The 18,169-nt window shown below is 37.1% G+C and overlaps 2 protein-coding genes across 6 annotated transcripts; one reads left to right on the forward strand and one right to left on the reverse strand.

Moving 5' to 3' along the window:
- Positions 1-8,852, reverse strand: GAF1 (Polymerase/histidinol phosphatase-like protein). Of its 2 annotated transcripts, XM_008785550.5 has the most exons (7): positions 8,343-8,852; positions 6,577-6,654; positions 6,373-6,453; positions 4,175-4,332; positions 2,720-4,062; positions 2,472-2,592; positions 1-293 (listed from the first exon to the last, which is right to left on the reverse strand). In XM_008785550.5, exons 1-7 carry the CDS (start codon positions 8,778-8,780, stop codon positions 284-286), a joined length of 2,229 nt encoding a protein of 742 aa, XP_008783772.2. In that variant the 5' UTR covers positions 8,781-8,852; the 3' UTR covers positions 1-283. The 2 variants fall into 2 exon arrangements, with proteins under 2 accessions (XP_008783772.2, XP_088559716.1); XM_088703590.1 differs by lacking the exon at positions 1-293 and having other exon boundaries at positions 2,367-2,592.
- Positions 8,853-11,859: 3,007 nt separating this feature from the next.
- Positions 11,860-17,691, forward strand: LOC103702829 (uncharacterized). Of its 4 annotated transcripts, none has more exons than XM_008785407.5 (4): positions 11,860-12,209; positions 13,274-13,449; positions 16,638-16,827; positions 17,093-17,691. In XM_008785407.5, exons 1-4 carry the CDS (start codon positions 12,122-12,124, stop codon positions 17,332-17,334), a joined length of 696 nt encoding a protein of 231 aa, XP_008783629.2. In that variant the 5' UTR covers positions 11,860-12,121; the 3' UTR covers positions 17,335-17,691. The 4 variants fall into 4 exon arrangements, with proteins under 4 accessions (XP_008783629.2, XP_088559722.1, XP_038980930.1 ...); XM_088703596.2 differs by having other exon boundaries at positions 11,877-12,209; positions 17,108-17,691; XM_039125002.3 differs by having other exon boundaries at positions 11,878-12,209; positions 17,102-17,691.
- Positions 17,692-18,169: the final 478 nt, after the last annotated feature.

The raw sequence follows: 18,169 nt of genomic DNA on the forward strand, positions 1-18,169 counted from the left end.
TAGGTCAGAATGACTTATATTGTTCTTTACTGGAAATATACTGTCGATATGTAATATAAAAGGTTAGAATGACATTCTTGAGGTGGCAAGAGAGTATGGCTTCCATCAGCAGAAATTTTTTGACACCCAAACAGCAAAATATAATATGCCATTACAACCCGTAAAGTCAAACAATATAATTGATGACCACAACAAGGGATGACTATCAGGCCTGGCTTACTGTAATTCTCCAAATTTATTACACTCATCGAAGCTCTAACAATTCAGAATTAGTTAACCCAGATCACCAAACTCTGCGTTCACAAAAAAAAAAAAAAAAGTTGGTTTAAAATCTAGTGCAGGACAGAATAAAGTCATAAGTATAACTGGTAACAACTTACTAATTTCATGGTAAAACAACAAGTATGGATCTCCACCGATAGAAGTTTTCCAAGACATGGGTGTTAGTATCAATTTATTTGGCTCCCTTGTTGATAGGCAGTTAATGAGGCTCACAAAGAAGAATTATTTTTAGGATACTGCCCGGAACATGACTGTGAAAGTGGCAGTTGGCCAAAGATGGCAAATTTCAAAAGTTTAAGCCAAAGAATTGGAGCAAAATATACTCGGGTAATGACTGATGAAGGTTGCACAATGATGGCTGAAGAAGGGAGATATTCATGAAATTTGAGCAAATGGTGTAAAGGTATGAAATTTTGTCGAAACTACTTTCCCTGGTTTCTCAGTCCTCACTCTTTACTAATATTTTCTAGAGTTTGGCCTTTGAGGAGTCACCTTTTAATTAAAATTTTCTAGAGTCCTATTCTTCTTATCATTGGCTAAGTTCGAGACCAATAGGGTGGCAATTAGTCTGGGTTGGATCATGTCAGGATGAGATACAGCCACATAGGTATTAAAGAAAACGTGCCAACCCAAACATGATCCATTTATTATACAAGGCATAAATCCAAAACCAAACATGAAAACAAGGAACCTGACCCAACCCACATTACCTATTCAATAAAAAGGTGAGATCAGGTCAAGATCGTGATAACATGTTAGATGGGTATCAAATGGTTTAATGGGTTGTGCTGTAACCATGTCGACCCAACCCATTTAATAAATGGGGTGAAGTGGGTTAATCAGGTTAGGACTCTAAACCCAAATTTAACCTATTTAATAAATCGGTTAAGTTGGGTGAACCCGTATATGACTGAAACTATTAATACCAAACCCTTATCCGCTCATCTTGGGTTGGTTGAGGGTCAGATTGGTGGGCTAGGTCATAAATTGCCACCCCTCGAGTTCAACTCGTGGTTGCAAGAATTAGGAGAGAGGTATGCATACCACTTCAGGGAAGCAAGCATTTGAAATGTTATAACAAGGAATAACTCAGGAAGCAGGTGCCTGTTCGAAATTCTAGGGAGTTTCTTAAAGCAAGTTTGTCACCCTAGGTTGAAGGCATCAGCTACTGAGCTTCAAACAGGACTGGAGAGACTATGGTAATTCTAATTAGTTTATTTGTTTTGGTAGGCCAACATTTTTTGTTTTGTAAGTATGCTAGTTAAATCATTTTAAAATTCAAGTTCTTCATTGTCTTGCTAGAATTTACAAGCTACAGCAAAAGGTCCTTTCTTCTAAATTCAATTTCCGCAATTCCCACTTTTACCAGTATAAATGCTTATGAAAAAGAGTATATAACATCTCAGGAAGACACTTAAATGAGGTAAGTTTTCCAGTATTATTAAATGTCACTAAAGTGGCAATCAACATACTTTATCTTCATTTATTCAACCTAATAGCATGAGCTTCCTGAGAACGCTAAGTCAAGAGAGCCAGTCCAGTTACATCTGCATACTATAGCAAATAAAAAATGGCATCATTACCATATATTCTTATGGCGATAATTATTCATAGTAATTTAAATAAATTCCTTCATCTCTAGATAACCTCAAAATTATGACTGTGATGATAATTCAAAATTAAGAAAAAAAAAACAATGTAATTATGGAATTAAAATCCAGTACAAACTTTTTCAAGATCGAACAGTTGCAGAATCCCTTTATTTATGCACAAAAGGTTTGGGTTAACAATCTAGCCAGTAATTTTTTGAGTCACCGGTTAGATCATACCAAGGACACCAGTAACCATCTATTATATAACTTGATAATAACGATGATGATGGATTATAGAAAAGTCGGCATTCTTCTTACCTCTATGTACCTGTATATGTCTGTATAAATAAATAATAAATTTAAAACCAAACATTCACTACAACTAACAGCAAGGAATAATTCTTGCAAAATATACTCATGCAATTGAACTTTCTTTCTTTTTCTTTTTTTATAAGTGAGACTTACTGACAAGTACCAAGTGATGAAGCAGAATTGCCGAAATGGGAAGAAGTAATGCTATTAATGAAAATGGTTGGAAAGGATGTTCTTTAAAAAAAAAAAGTTTGTTAAAAGTCAATAATCACTAGTCATCCTTACAAATGTTTTCTTGGTCTTCGGAACTGACACATTTTCTTCTTGAAAAGCATTGGCTTAAACAAACCCTTGAAAGGCAATGGGAAAGCTGGATAGACCGGCCTTTGCCTGCTTCCTCGTTTCACTGAATATATCAAAGAGTAATGTAAACAATCAAGAATAAAAGGCTAACAAGTATAGAAGCTCTTTTGGAAACATCATGAAGATGTAACTAGTTCTAAATTAAGCTTCAAGTTCAATGAATGTACTACCTGACTTAATCTTGCAGGATGTGCCCCCGTTCGGAGCTGCTGAATTGTTTTCTATTTGTTTATTTTTGTTAGATGCAAACTCCTTCAATACTTCATCACTTTCAGTCAAAACAACTTCTCCTACCCCCAGCTCTTTTCTGTCCATAAGAGCATCCTCTAAAGGTATGTCATCTGCTAATGAGCTCAGGTCCTCTCTTTCATCACTTTCTCGATGCTTAGCAATATCGCTTTGCAAATATAAGCCATAGGCATTCAAATTTTCATCCTTCAGCTCTTGCTCAACATTTTTCTCTGTTCTTTTCTCTTCTGGCATATCTTTCTCCATGAAAATGGCAAAAAATGACTCATTATCCCCTGATGAGATCTGAGTTGCAACATTGATGCAACACATTTCTTCTGAGACATCAGTAGGAGTCTGAATTGCAACTGGAACATGATCAGACTGATCTAGACTTGTATGATCCTCCAAACATCTATCGGATAGCTCACAGACCTCAAAAGCAGTCGAACATATTGGATTAGCATTAGATGGCAAAAGATTTTCCTCATCTGTGAACTTACAATCCTCTGACACTGCACTACATATAGGCACATCAGCTGCATCAGAAATCATAGCATGCCTACTTTTGAGGTCCTCATTGGCCACGACATCTGGGTCAGGTTCTTCAGCATTAGCAAATGATGTTTCCATGTGAAACGATGAAGCCAAAACATTTGTGACAGATTTTTGCTGTTCTAATGGTGTTGTATCCATTGGCATTCTATTTTCAATTAGAAGCTCATTAGACATCTCTTGTTGTGTGACATCACCAGTTGCAGAAAGAGGGGTGCCATCTGCAGCAGCAGATGACCCCAGTTTCTTAGGAGAGGAGATCTGTGTTTGATGTTGACAGAATGAGAATGGCACAACAGCCTTTTGCTGTTCTAATGGTGTTGTATCCATTGGCATCCAATTCTCAACTAGAAGCTCATTAGACATCCCTTGCTGTGTGACATCACCAGTTGCAGCAAGAGGGGTGTCATCTGCAGTAGCAGATGACCCCAGTTTCTTAGGAGAGGAGACCTGTGTTTGATGTTGACCGAATGCGAATGGCATTCCATCAGCTATTGATGTGAAATCAATCGTATTTGAACTTTTAGACAGTTTGCCGGCAGAAGAGAAAAACTTTGTCATATCATCCAATGATGGCAAATCACCTTGGCTGCTAGAGATAGGATCCCAATCGTTACAGTCATTAAGCCAAACCCTTTCAGAGTCCAATTGTTCATCGGGCAAAATTCTTTCAATTCTGATAGCTTCCTTATAGCAATGCTTCTTTCTTAAGGCATTAGCTACCAGCGATCTGCATACCAATGAAACAAGCCAATATGGATTATAAGAATTAAAAAAGGAAAAATGAAAAAAAATGCATAAGATTGATTGCAGGAATATTAGAAGAACAAAATATACAAAACCTGCAGTTCTTGGAAATAGTTGCTTTTGCTCTCTCAATAGAGAGGCCAAGCAGAAACGCAGATAAATTTGCAACATCATATGGCCCTCTAATTTCATTTACAGTGGAAGCAGCACTTGAAATGATGAGATTCTTCCCTCGTGTCCAATCCACTAGTAGCTGTCAGTTGGAGAAATGAATATTTAGATGACAGAGTTGATATCTAACTATTAGCTAATAGGTAGATGGCATGATAAGGCATCTGAAGCATGCAGTACAGGAAAGATTGATGTTGTGAACACTCAGGTAATCAAAAGAAGTCTGGTTCTGTTGATTGAGAAAAGAGTATCACAAAATACTCATACATAGGATTGCTCCCTGCATTTCCATGATCTTTATTTTTATATAATCTCTCAAGTTATCTACCAAGAATCCAGGAAAAGGAAAAAAACAAGCCTTGATAATAAGTTCTATTTTAGCATTGTTGAATGATCCTACAGAAATATCTTCTTGGACAAAGCAACCAATTGTAGCAGTCATAGTTTCTCACTGACCTGAAATTCCAGCTGAAGTTTACAGTACATTGAATTGTTGCTCAAGCCTATACATGAATTTGCTGGGAATAATGCTTACCTAATTAATTGCAAACAGATTGATAGGTGAAGTGAGAAATTAGCTTGAAGGCATATTGGATGGTATCAGAATAAAGGGCGAAAGTGGTGTGGTAAAATTTGGCCAAACTCATTGACCCGATACAACCAACCTTATCCCACCACAAACTCAATACGGATAGGGCTAGATTGTCTAGAGAACCACTAGACATGGCAGTCAAATGAGATGTCAGGCCAATATTATATGAACAGGGTATGGTTCCAGTGCTATCACCAAAAGTAGATAACAACTATAACCTGAAAGCTTTATGAGCCTTCATAACATATTAAGATACCATAATTTGGCAGCAATTTTTAAAAACTTTATTACTCGTATTATTCTAATAGATATTTTTCTTAGAAATATATGACTAATTAGTAGAATTTTCACTGCCACTATATGCTACTATCGCATATAATGGCCAATAATAGCAAAACAAAAGCATTACAGATATTTTCTGCAAGAAATTATTTTTTTTGTATTTGTATAATTCTCATACTAGTATTTAGGCCCATAGATTTAAGTACTATACCATTTGTAGTAGAACTAAGTGTAACTATGTAGATCAGAGACAAGCAAGGTGAATCCAGATTTGCCACCCTAGATAAAGCCTGAGAAAACAGTCCAGTGTAGGATAAAGCATAAAGATATAGTATTTTTGTTCAAATTGGATCTAAATCGGTTATGGTTGACCTCAAATGCTGACAGGCAGACCCATTTGCTCAATTTTTGAAAGCTAAGATTGTTCTTTCCCTATACAAAGCCTCCTTTCCTAATCCCCATACAAGCCATTTACACATCATGCGATAAAGGAAAAACTTTAACTGGCTAGGCGGCATATTTCCTTAATTTAAGTGCTCCTTTAAGAGAAATTCTAATCAACTCCGCCTTCCTTTGTGTACATGTGTATATGTAGTAATTACAAGCTTAAAATGAAACAAAGGAAGAAAATAAACACAAATCTAAAATGGCAGAAAAACCTACAGAATGGGCACATCTTATCAACTTATTTGCAAACAGAACTAACAATCATTTTCCAAAAGAAATAAACCAACAAGAACAAAAACTTTTTCCTGAAATAGGACAACCTAGAGTGTAACTCTAAAATTTAAAAGGCTACAATTTTAAGATTCCTAATCAACCTTTCATCAACACTCCTAAGAACTGTAACGACTTTCTGGCTTGCAATAATGAGTGGAGACAAGATGGACCCTTAACATAGAAATGACGTATTCCTGTCAAGATGTACTTTTAACATAAAAATGACTTATTCCTGTCAAAATTAGTTGTGGCATAGATGTCCTGCCTCTATTACAGTTAAACATATAAGATTGCAACAAGGGGGGAAAAAGCAAGCCAACTAAATAGTCCAAAACTACAATAAAATTTACTGGATTGATTTCAGGATTAAGACTTTAGCTTCAATGTACAAGAACGTATCATGGCCCTTATCAAATGCCCAAAATCTTTGGAATGAGGCAGCTATATGGTAAAAATGGTTTAATTTAATTTATTAACTAAAGTAAGATGGTAAAGCAAATTTATTAATTGTAATGTGTGACTATTTACCTTGGCATCTGATAACATTTGTCTCCTGACATGAACATCAGCAATAAGGTGAGAGTATGTTATCTCAAAAAATAACCCACGCTGCAATCAAATCAGGTATAGATTAGGCTAGCAGGAAATTATGTCACAATTTGATTTATTATATTAACACAATCAGGGAGCATAACTTCATTAAAAAAATTAAAGAGCAATCTCATACAGCACCTTAATTGCAGCGTCTACCATTGGAAGTTTTAAACGGAAAGGAAGCCTCTGAGAGAAGTCTATCGATATTATATCAACCTGTGAGAAAATATCTCTTGTTGAGAATACTCAACCAGCAATAAAGTTGAATTTAAAAGGTAAATAAAAATGAAGGAATGCTATGACGAACAAAACCTGAAAAATATAAACATATAGCAATTCTACAATACATGGTAGATCACACTACAATGACACATCAAAAAGGCCAAAAATTTGTTCCAATGGACTCATCCGCCCTTTATAGGAGTCGTCGGCAACAGAAGATCCATATGGTTTACCACAAAAGCTGGCGTAAGGTTTGACAGTTATGAGTTCCAGTAATGGAAGATTTCGTACTTGGTTTTAAGCTTAAACAAATTCACTATATCAATGACCATAACTACATTTTGCTTTTTCCTTTTTCTTTTTTCTTTTTTTTTTTTTTTGCTTAAAAAATATGATTGTTCAGCATAAACATTCCTTTTTTTTCTTTTAAACTTAATTTGCTACAGTTCATGTTCATCATCTAGAAGAAAAGAAAATGCACCACCAAAATACACATAACATTTGACTATAAGCAAGTGCATCATAGACCAGAATCTCTTCCAATCTTGAAATCCACTACTCATTCGGTCATACAATGCAACTACCCTCTAATCTACTTGTACGCATTATATTTTTCATCTTAAAGTACAACTACAGACTGATAAAATTAATAATATCACACATATAACAGATTGAAATTCATCTTCTCATTTGCTTAAGAAGAAGATGAATAAAAACAAATCATCCAGCATTGAATTGACACTGATTTTCAAAGTACTGATTGCTCCAGTGACTAAGGTTATAGGTCTAATGCCACTGCATCAATGATTTTTTGGAACAGGTAGAGTAATAAAGAGTAATAAAGATTGGAATTCCAGGGCTTTTGGCTCAATTTAATCTAAAGATATCCAAAACCATCTGCAGTCTCTTTTGTTAAAGTCCGAATCAGCAACAACTTTCTTTTAGAGAGCATTGATATAATTCTTCTTCATAGCCTTGAGGATAAATTTGTATCTCATCTATTATCTGATGAAAAGTTCAGATGAAATTTGCATTCCCTGCACCATCCCATAGCCAGCTGAAATTGGCTTGAGGCCCAGAAACACCTTATACTCCACTGAAATTGGAAGAACAGCTACAAGACCATTCCTTATGAGCTGTGGAGCTATGTTGACACAGCAAGGAAAGACTTCAAGAAGGTTATTGAAGTGTTGGAAACTTTATGTAACTCGATACCTATGCTTCTTATGAAACTACAAAACTTATCCCCGTTTTTCGCTTCAGGATTTACCCTGAAAATTGGGTAACACCATAATTGCTTCAACAAGGTTATTGGAGTGTTTGTTATTTATTACCTTTTATATTTGGACAATTGGGTAAATATAACTTTACTTTCTCACATCAAATTTTCAATATCATAAGGATACGTTAACTGTCGTGTCCGGAAAATCCATATTGAAATTTTTTATACAAAAAAAAAAAAAATCCTTTTTACTGTTTTGGATGGTGGTTACTAAAACGCATACTTAGGGTTTAGTATCAGAAACTCACAATGTCATGCACTGCCAATAGTTTATCGAAGGAAGAATGAAAGAAAGGAACCACCACGCAATTGCGCTTCTCAGATTTTAAGAAAACTCTGATATATAAATCTAGTACTATAGCGAAAATAAAGGAATATAAACAAGCAAGAAGCATTGTACCTCAGAGAACTTGCAGGCCTCATCGAAGGCCACCTGGTTGAGAGGCCGGACGGCGGCGATGTCGTAGGTCCTGAGCACGGGGTTCCCGGGGTGGAGGGCTGCGGCGGCAGACTTGGCGCTGATGGAGACGGTGAGGCGGGAGTACTGGCGGAAGGAGGCGGAGAGGGGGACGCCGAGGATGTCGCGGTGGAAGGCGACGGTGGAGGCGAGGGCGGGAGCGGCGCCTAGGAGAGAGGAGAGGGGGAAGGGGGGGATCTTGCAGCGGTCGGCGTCGGACATGACACCGCGGAAGGGGCGGTCGTAGGCGACGGCGGCGTAGCCGAGCTCCATGGCCTTCACCACCGCCTTCAGCCGCGCATCCCGCCGGGCCTTCTTCTCCGACGCGGCGGCGTCATCCCTCTCGAGATAGGGGACGCTGAGATCGAAGAAGAGGACCATCGTCTGTGGCAACGGCCGGCGAGGTGGAGGGTTTTTATTGGATCTTTCGAGAGGCGAAAACGCAAGTGCGCGGCGGCGAACATAGATGGGCTGGGCTTCTTAGCAAAAGGCACATAGATGGGCTGCGAATCGATAAAGAAACCGGGTCTCAATTGAATCCGTTTCCCCTGCCACATCTCTATCCCAATTTTTATTTTTTCGCCCATAATCATCGTGATACACCAAGTGAAGTTGTATTTTAAGAACTTACAAGTAACTAAAGGATCAATATTTGACTTAAAGATATATTTTTTTCTGCATAAGCTTGGGCGTTGTAGATATATAAGTTATTTTAGGTTCAATCGACAATCTATAATATTTTTTCTCAATCTATGGGCATATAGATTCGGCAATTTTCATAGCTTGATTCGAAGTTTGCCGTTTGGTAAATAAATATTTTAAGATGGAATCGGGCATCTATATGCAGTTTTCAAATATATGCTATACAAAGTACGAATGGTATTTGAAAGGCTTTCCAAATTAGAACAAAAATAAAAATTTAGAAATTTATAAATAATATAATATTTAAATGAGAACATATAAATAGCATTTTTATTAACTTCATCCTCGTCTATGAGTGATTGGCCATTCCCTTCATCTACCTAGCACCATCTTCTCTTTCCATATCCTTTTACAAGGCTCTTCCATTATTAGTCATTTAGCATTTTTTAATTTCTTTCTAAGTCTTTAATATTTTAGTTTACATGTTAAATTATGTAAATTTAGATCATTGCATATATTCCTTTTGATTTATAGCAAAAGATTTTCTTTTCTATCAAAAAACAAAAGGGATAGTGTATAATTCTTACAAATGATCCATGTTATCCTTTTAATGAAAATGGAGAGAGAATTAATTAGTATGCAATTATATATGAAATGAATCAAAAAAAAATTCAAAGCAATTAACTCTTGAAAATAGGGAAAGACATACTTTAACCCCTCCAAGTTTGTACAAAAACATATAGACTCCAAAACTTTAAAAATTACAACAAACACCACCTAGATAATTTATTATAGCAATGTAATCTTGTCTGTTACCGGCCCCTAACATCATTAGTGGATGCAAAGAAGAGAGATTCAAGACTAAGTTGGACACTGTTGCAGGTGCAACGGTTCCATACTTTTCGAGCCTTAACTCCGCTTCTAGTGCCTTATCTCTTAGAGAGGATATAGTGGTGCTGGTAGCAGAATAGCTCTCTATCTCGAGATTGAAGCTAGAATGAAGTTTTTGCCTTTTATCTTCCATATTCCTTTCCGCTCTCTTTTTATTGACCCCACCATGGCCTTAGTTAAGATATCTCCTTCCCATCCGAGAACCCGAACTCGCCCCTCCAACATCTCTTCTAACCTCACAAAACTTCTTCATATGTATGGAAATCAGCAATGCTCTATTTTGCCCCTACCTCACTATATAGCCAAAATCCTTTGCTTTTTAGCACCAAAGTGAGATTTGTGAGACTTTTTTTAATTTATCTCCAAGTTGTTTCTTTCTATATCCCTCTAAATCAAAATTCCAAAAGATTCCACTAAGAAATCTGAATTCTTGATGAATTAAACAAAATTTATTTTTCTTATTATCTGATCTAAATAAATGCAGAAATCAAGTACTTTTACAGAAAATTTTTTCAATTTCTTGTAGGAATCCGAGAATCTTAAAACTTAGAATTCAAGCTCAATATTCTTCTTATCTATTTTATCTATTCTATTATCTTCTTTATCATAGAGATGCAACAAGGTCATGGTCGTCCTCTACCCCTCCCTTTAGTCCATCCTTATCTAGGTTATTCGATCCTTCCATATATGTCAATACTAGCATTGTTGCCTCGAGTACCTCAACCACTTCTCACTAGGCCTCATCATTGCCACCAAAGTTGGCCGATTGGGCAATCATGATCAAGAAGACGACATTTTGGAAGTTGATGAAGTGTCGAGTAAGGTGAAGTATCTAAACTTCACAATGTTAAGGGGATATAGGATACTGTGCCAATTCATAGCTAGATGTTTGATTGTTGGTCGATGACTATATGCCCAGCAACAACCTGGTGGCACTCCTTGGGCATCCCGCTAGGATAGCCACATCCTCAACTATTCGATGCACCATCTCATTGTGCTCATCATGGCCAGTGATTTAGTTTTCCTCTATGCCACTGGCATCATCCATAGGGACATCAAGCCCCAAAGCATACAAGTTGACATAGATTTAAAATGCATCTATCGAACTTTGGGTTGGAGTAAATGATGGTGATGGTAGGGGTGGCAAAGATGGTAGCATAGTGTCGATTTCATTTATATTGGTGTAGTCACTTGGATATATGGCATGAAAAACTGATAGCATAATAAGCGACAAGAGAAGGATATGTGTATAGATTCAAGATTGTGCTACTAGAGTCGCTGATAGGCCACAGTTGAGAATGTTTCTCAAGCGAGGAGGATATCATGAAGTGGGTGAAAAGGCAATTGCAACAAGTCCTAATCATAGAGCTCTTGGAGCCCAGGTTGCTACATGTAGGCTCTTAATAACTGAAGTCGGAGGACTTCTACCTCGAGGTGAATGTGGGATTCTATACACCCCTCCAACTGCTTGATCAACCCTCCATGTGGGCATCATCTCCATGCTTGAGAGCTGTCGAAAGGGGCCAAAGAGAAATAGAGTATGATCAGCATTAAAAGAGAGTGGAGGAGGTGGATAAGGAGGACTGGGAGTTGCATGTGGTGGTTGGCATGGCGGAGGACTAGATCTTTCTTTGCCACAAGAACTCTAAATTGCTCCACAAATAGCGGTGCTAAGGTTTCTTCGATTACTCTCTCCCAGCCTAATTAAACGAAAGGATATTTTAGGAGCAATATCATCCATCAGTTATCATATGATGGTCACATGATAATTTATACCAAACCCTGCATAACTCATTTGGGTAGTTGGACCACATTGATATAGTAAATTAATTTGATAGAGTTAATTGCAATTTTAAGTTTTGGATCCCGTATTATTCATGGAAACCTGAAGGATCAAAGTGTTTTTTTGTAAAAAAAAATATAATGTTGCTCGAATTGGACTCCGTTTCCCCTTTCCAGTCCCATTCGTTTCAAGAGTCCCAGCCCAATCGGAATTCGAGGGCCGTTGCTTTCTCCCGCGACGACTGCCGAGGCGCCGGAGGAGAACCCAATCCTCGCCCTTCTCTCCATCTCTCCTCCTCCTCCTCGGGACCTCTCTGCTCTCTGGGCGTCTCCTCCCCCTCTCCTCCCTCCTGCCTCCTCTCTCTCCGTGCTTAACCCTTCTCTCGTTTGTCCCACAGTTGATCGATATGAAGAGGGCCCGATGCGTTCTTCTTCCTCGAATCTCAATTTCCCGTCTTCCACTCATTTTTTACATCATCCTGTGCTCTGTTCCGGGTAAAGAAATCAAATTCTCTCCTGTTTTTTTAAAAAAATAATATCTGGGGATACTTTGCGTGGATTTCCCTCTTATTTGAAGAGGGAAAAGAAAGTAAATTGATTGTATGCAAATGGTGAATTTTTCTTATTTGAATTTTCTTGGGAAAAGTTGAGAGATTTCGTAGGCTTCCAATTCATATGGTGAGAGAGAGGAAGAGAAAGAATAGAGTTTGAACCGATGCTAACCTCTAGTTAAATATTAGATATGATTTTCAGGGTTTACAAATAAAATTACAAAAACAAGAGTTGGCAGCGAGTTTGGAGATTAATTTATTTAATCATCACGGTGGTGAAAGGACAAGTTTTGTTTAGGGTAGGTGTTAAATTATTGTTGTTCATCAGATTCTTCATTGTTCATCAATTTTCTCCTTTTTTCCTCAAAAATACTTAATATGAGCTGGAGGGTGTTTCGGAGATTTGATTTTTATGAATTCATTTCCTTAGATGCTATGCCGATGGTTGAGTTTTGCCCCCGATTGTGTTTTTTTTTTTTCAGCTCATTGAAAATTAATATAAGAAATCGAAGCAAGAACTCAGGAAATGAAGCTTGATTAATTATTTTTGGAGTATGCTTTTTGATGGTAGTCAAAGCATAGGATGGATGCAGGTTGATATACAATGCTTGATTGTTGCATGTGTAGTTGCTTTACCTATATCTATTATGAAAGATATGGAGTATACATCCAATCCTATAGAGAGGTGTTAAGGAAGAATAGGAAAATTTGGAAATTGAGATATAGTGGAGTGTGCAGCAGTTGATAGAGTAGACAATAATAAAGTGCAAACTGAAAAGAAGATATGGTTTTCTTTGCATATGTGTATATTGATTTATCAAAAAGGTTAAATTTGTAAACACAAAGAAGCGTCATGAGTGGTGTGGTTTGATGCCTTGCTGTACAATGCTATCTAGTTGTCAATTATGTATTTGTAATTGGTTTCTATCATTACGTGGTGAAGTTTTTGAAGTTTTTAGATGGGGGCATATATTTTTGCTCAAAGTAATAGAACTTCCATTATTGCAGGAATCTTTTCAACAAAGAATGTTACACTTGGGTCAATCCAAATTTTTAAGACTCATGAATTTCTGCCTCGAAAACCAACCATTTATTTTTACTGTAAAGGAGAGAACAAGATAATCTTGCCAGATGTGAAGGAGAAACACTTCTTCTACACTTTCAAGGGCAAAGAATCTTGGCAGGTCTGCAATTCTTCCATTATGTAGATTATTATGAATTCGTTATGTTGCATAGTTATGCTACGTTCTTTTATTTATCTTCCACAATCACTAGTTTCTCTTGGTGCAGTGTGAATAACCTTAGATAAATTGTCTTAGTACAAAATACATACATAACAATCATTCTCCCATATGTTAGTGGTTGGCCTTAATTAACTGTGCTTCACCTCAGGAAATGTTATCCTATCATATCACTGGGTGTATACCTGGTTTGGCTTCAATGAAAAGTTTTTGAAATTTTGCAAGCAAGAATTACTTCATAGCTATATTTTTTTTTCTTTGGTCAATTTAATTTGCAGCAATTAAAGGTATATATGGTTGGTCGCAGTGGTGCTCCTTTGCTTAGGTATATGACTTCTCTTGAGTGCTTAGAAAAAAAAGGATGAATAATTTGGTGATGTGTGATAATAAGGTTTTGTTTTCTGAATCTACTCTTGTGTCCTCATTTTATGGTTGTCTCATGTTCTACTGCTGACTCAAACTCAAGAGTTTTATTCTAGAATTTTGCCATTGGAACTTGGGTTTGCTGTTTGTTACCCCTCTCCTCAGCTCAAGCGCTGAGAAAAGGTTATGGGTTCAAACCATGGTATGGTGGGCTCCGACCATTGATCATATAAATTTGAAAAAAAAAAATAAGTGTTCATGAGTTTTGCTCTTTTTAGAATGTTAATGACTGAATCCTGACCATTTCAATTCTGCACTCTTCTGTAATTTTTTTGTTTCATGTAAGCTAGATATGGTTAAAACCAAAGAGTTTGAAAGATATTAGCTTCTGCAGAGTTAGCAATGCCAAACTGGCTGCTGTACTTATGTGGGGAAGAAAGAGCCTTGTGTTGTATATGTTTTTCTTACTCTAAGTTCTAATAGGTTGTGGTATGTTGATTCAGTAGCCATAATCATTGCCATTACCATATTTAAGATCTTAGAAATTCTTGTAAAGATAAGATCCTATGAAAATGTTAACTCAAGACTATTCTTTTCTTCTTATAGAACTGAAGAAAGACATATTTCCGACTTGCCACCAAAGTGGATAGAAAAATGAATTTTTCTCCTCTAATTCATTATTCAAGAGTAACTCTGCATATAATTTATTTTTAGATCATCGCACCTTTTGCAATTTAAAAGGTTGACTTGATTTTTACTGCTTATTTTTGTCGATTTACAGTAACACTTTCCTGAATAATTGATGATTTATTTATTGTTTTTGACTGATATAGAGAATAAATAGAAATAAATCTATGTTGATCTTAGCATGCCTTTTGTTAAGAAATTCAAGACATAATGTCTTCGATCATATAAAGGGTTTAACAGTTGTATACAACTCTGGACATCGCCCTAGTAACAATGTCAATCTTAAGCATTCAGAACTAGTTTCTATTCTGAACAGCACAAAACCTCCATAATGTCCTCTCGGTCATATAAGCAATTAGGTTGAAACTCATTTTTTTTCATGGCTGAGCATGGATCTTGAAGTAGAGTATTACTGTCTAAATTATAAGCCGCCCTATCCCGACACTTGGGACAGCAAATGTCCCAAGACGTGCCGATTAGGATGCTAAGACAATGGCGTGACGGTTCTGTCCCAACACTCAGGATGGTACCCCGTATTGGTGTTTCACGGGACATCCCCGATGGGACTTGAGTCCTTAGATTTAAGCACTGGATAAGAGGAAGTTCTTGGCAAATCATCAACATACAGCAATTCTGCACCAAATTATGCATGGATAATTGTTATGTGATGAAGGCATAGACATGCTTGAATATTTTGCTCAATGTCTGAGTGGGATCACAGATTTATTACCTCCATACTTATATTTCAATTTGTTTCAAACATATTTGAAGATTATCTTTAAAAAAGGAAAAAATTGAAAACTCATTATCTTTCAATTAGTTCCATCATTATATTGAAGATGCTCTTTCGAAAAAAAACAACATCTGATGAAGATCAAGACATCAAGGAGATCACATTCCCCTTGCTATATCTGGCTTTTCTTCATCACTGGCATCAGCTTTTTTATTGTTATCTTTGACATAAGAGGCCTAAAATGCCCTCCTAAAAGGTTGCGGGCGGGCCGGATCCGGACTTTGAGAAAGTAGCAGTTGGGGGCCTTTTTGGATTAGCAGAGGAAAGTGCCGTGCCAGCTGTTTGACCAAATTCTGCGCCTCCATAACGAACTATCATTTTTTTTGCCAAAAAATTTGGATATAATCAACATGTTTCCTTTTTTCTAATGAATTCTCTCATTATTCGTTATTTCCGGGTCTTTTCGTTGCATTCACTTACAACAAGAAAGAACCACCAGCGTTTGGTGCAGCACCTGCATTTTGGTGCATTCTTATTCCTTTCCTTGGTCTTTCGTTCCGTCATATTCCTAATAGTTGGATGATGAAAAGATATATGAAGTTTAGATTGAATCTTACACAAACAGTATGGAACTGAAGGTAGATATCCTATGTACCTGCATTTCTGTCAATTGGAAGGTCCAATGGAGAAAGTTACCTCTGATGTGATCTAACTGCTGTGGCATCTCGGGTGGTGGTGTTGAAAATTCTGTTATTATACTCTTTCCTATGCCAGATGCATACCACAGCTAGATGGTCCCTGCGTTGCTGAATAGAATAATATGAGTCAATTGTCCAAGTTGACCGGAAGGACTCGACATTGGCTGCTAGAGGCATGCTAATATTTAATCAGGCAAGAAAATGTTGCCAAACCTGGATTGTCTAATTTCAGGATAAGAATAGATGGTAATTTTTTTTTGAGAAGCTTGACAAAGCACACAGTTTGAGCTTTTGGCTTGTTTTTAGGCTTGAAATTTGACTTGTTTTAGCTTTGGACTTTTGTCTTTCATCAGCACCTCCATGCTGACAATTATGAGAGTTTGCCTGCAATGTCTCTCCTAAGCAAAAAATTACAACCTTTCGTAAATGTTAAGGCACTTTTTTAGCAAATCCATAATCCTCCCGTCTGCAAGCCCTAAGAGCAACCAAGGACACTCCTATACCTGTTTTTGCCTCAGACTTCTACTTTACTGATAAAGGGTCTTTCAACTGCCATCTATCAATGTTTCAGCTTTAAATACAGAAACCTAGCTGACAGGAGAAATGGTTGTTTTTAGGAAATTAACTATGATGCTTTATTCTGCTTGCAGCCTCTGACAGAGCTTACAGATAATAAGTGCAAGCGCTGTGGTCTGTATGAGATGGACAGGATAAAATCTGATGATGTTTTTGATGAGTGGGAGCTGTGTCTTGATGATTTTATAGATGGAAAATCTATACATTTTAAGGAGAAGGAGTTCAATGCCACATTCATATGCGGGCAATGTAGAGCTGGTGGTGGTCAGAATCTCTCTCTACCCAACCCCCTCCTTTGCTTTGTATATATTTGATGTTTTTGCAGTCATGGTTTTTATCCTAATTCGACGAGCTTTGCTTTTTGAAGTCTTATTAGCAGATTTGTCCAATTTTTTCTTTGAAAAAAAAAAGATTTGACCAAATTTTCAGCATGCTTGTCTCTGAAGTTTATCTTCAATAATATATTTTGCATCTATCCTATCCTCTTCATGCCATTTCTGAGTTATGACTGCCAATCTTATGTTGACAGTTGTTCCAGTTGTAGATTCTGGTGTAACTTCTAGCTCAAAGAGCGGCTCTGTGGACAAGAAAATGAATGTGGTTCTAGTGATAGTTATCAGTGCTTTGGTTTCTGCAATAGCTGCTGCGGGAACAGTTGGTGCACACAAATACTGGCAGAAGAGGAAGAGAGAACAAGACCAGGCTCGATTTCTAAAGCTTTTCGAAGATGGAGATGACATTGAAGATGAACTTGGTCTGGAGCAGATATAATGAAAACCTATAGATCGATTTTTTTTTTTAATCGACAATGTACTATATATAGTGTTCCACCAATTTCTGTTAGATGTTCTACAGACTTCGGAATACTGAATGCAGATTCTGGATCATACGCCAAGGCAACTTAGGGGTGGACAAATACAATGCTCTTTAGAAAAATTCTCGTATTTTTTAGCTGAAGTGGCGCATTGTGTTGTATCGCTACGGGAAAGGGCAGAACAGATTCAAATATACTTGGGAGTTGGGAGAGAGATACTTGAGCTGTTGATAAGATTTCATGCTGTTTTTTGTTTTTGCCAAGCATCATGAAGAAATGGCAATCAAATTATTCCTGTCCATACTTATAAGGAAATATTATCATATAAAATCTTCATTAGGCTAATCAAGCTAGCACTTTTGAAATATGTTTCTTTAGCTTTTTGTATGCATGTGAGAGAGGCTCTTCCATCATGGAACTATTAATGACCAAGTGACCATTCACTTCTATCACAGGATGGAAGCTTCTCAGACCATGCTGGCTTGATTGGAGCAAGTCATGTATTAATGCTTAACCCAAATGTACAAATCATTGGCTAATTTATGTGTTTGATCAAAGGGGTGAGAGGGGGAGCTGGGGTGGAGATGAGGGATGTGGAATAAACAGATCAAATTGGGAAACAGCGCCAGGATTTGAATCCAGAATTTCCTATGGAGGAAGGCTGCGAACAGTCGCATTCTAGTTAATTTATCAGGTTGCTCTCATCGATGGCTTATGCAATTTTGGGAGCCTTATTTGTAGGAATGAGATTTGTAGATTAAGCTAACTGATATGGGTGAATGAGATTTGTAG

This window comes from Phoenix dactylifera, chromosome 8 (genome assembly GCF_051530095.1).
Source record: "Phoenix dactylifera cultivar Ajwa chromosome 8, Ajwa_hap1_PhDact_Kaust_v1.1, whole genome shotgun sequence".
Classification (NCBI taxonomy): Eukaryota; Viridiplantae; Streptophyta; class Magnoliopsida; order Arecales; family Arecaceae; genus Phoenix; species Phoenix dactylifera.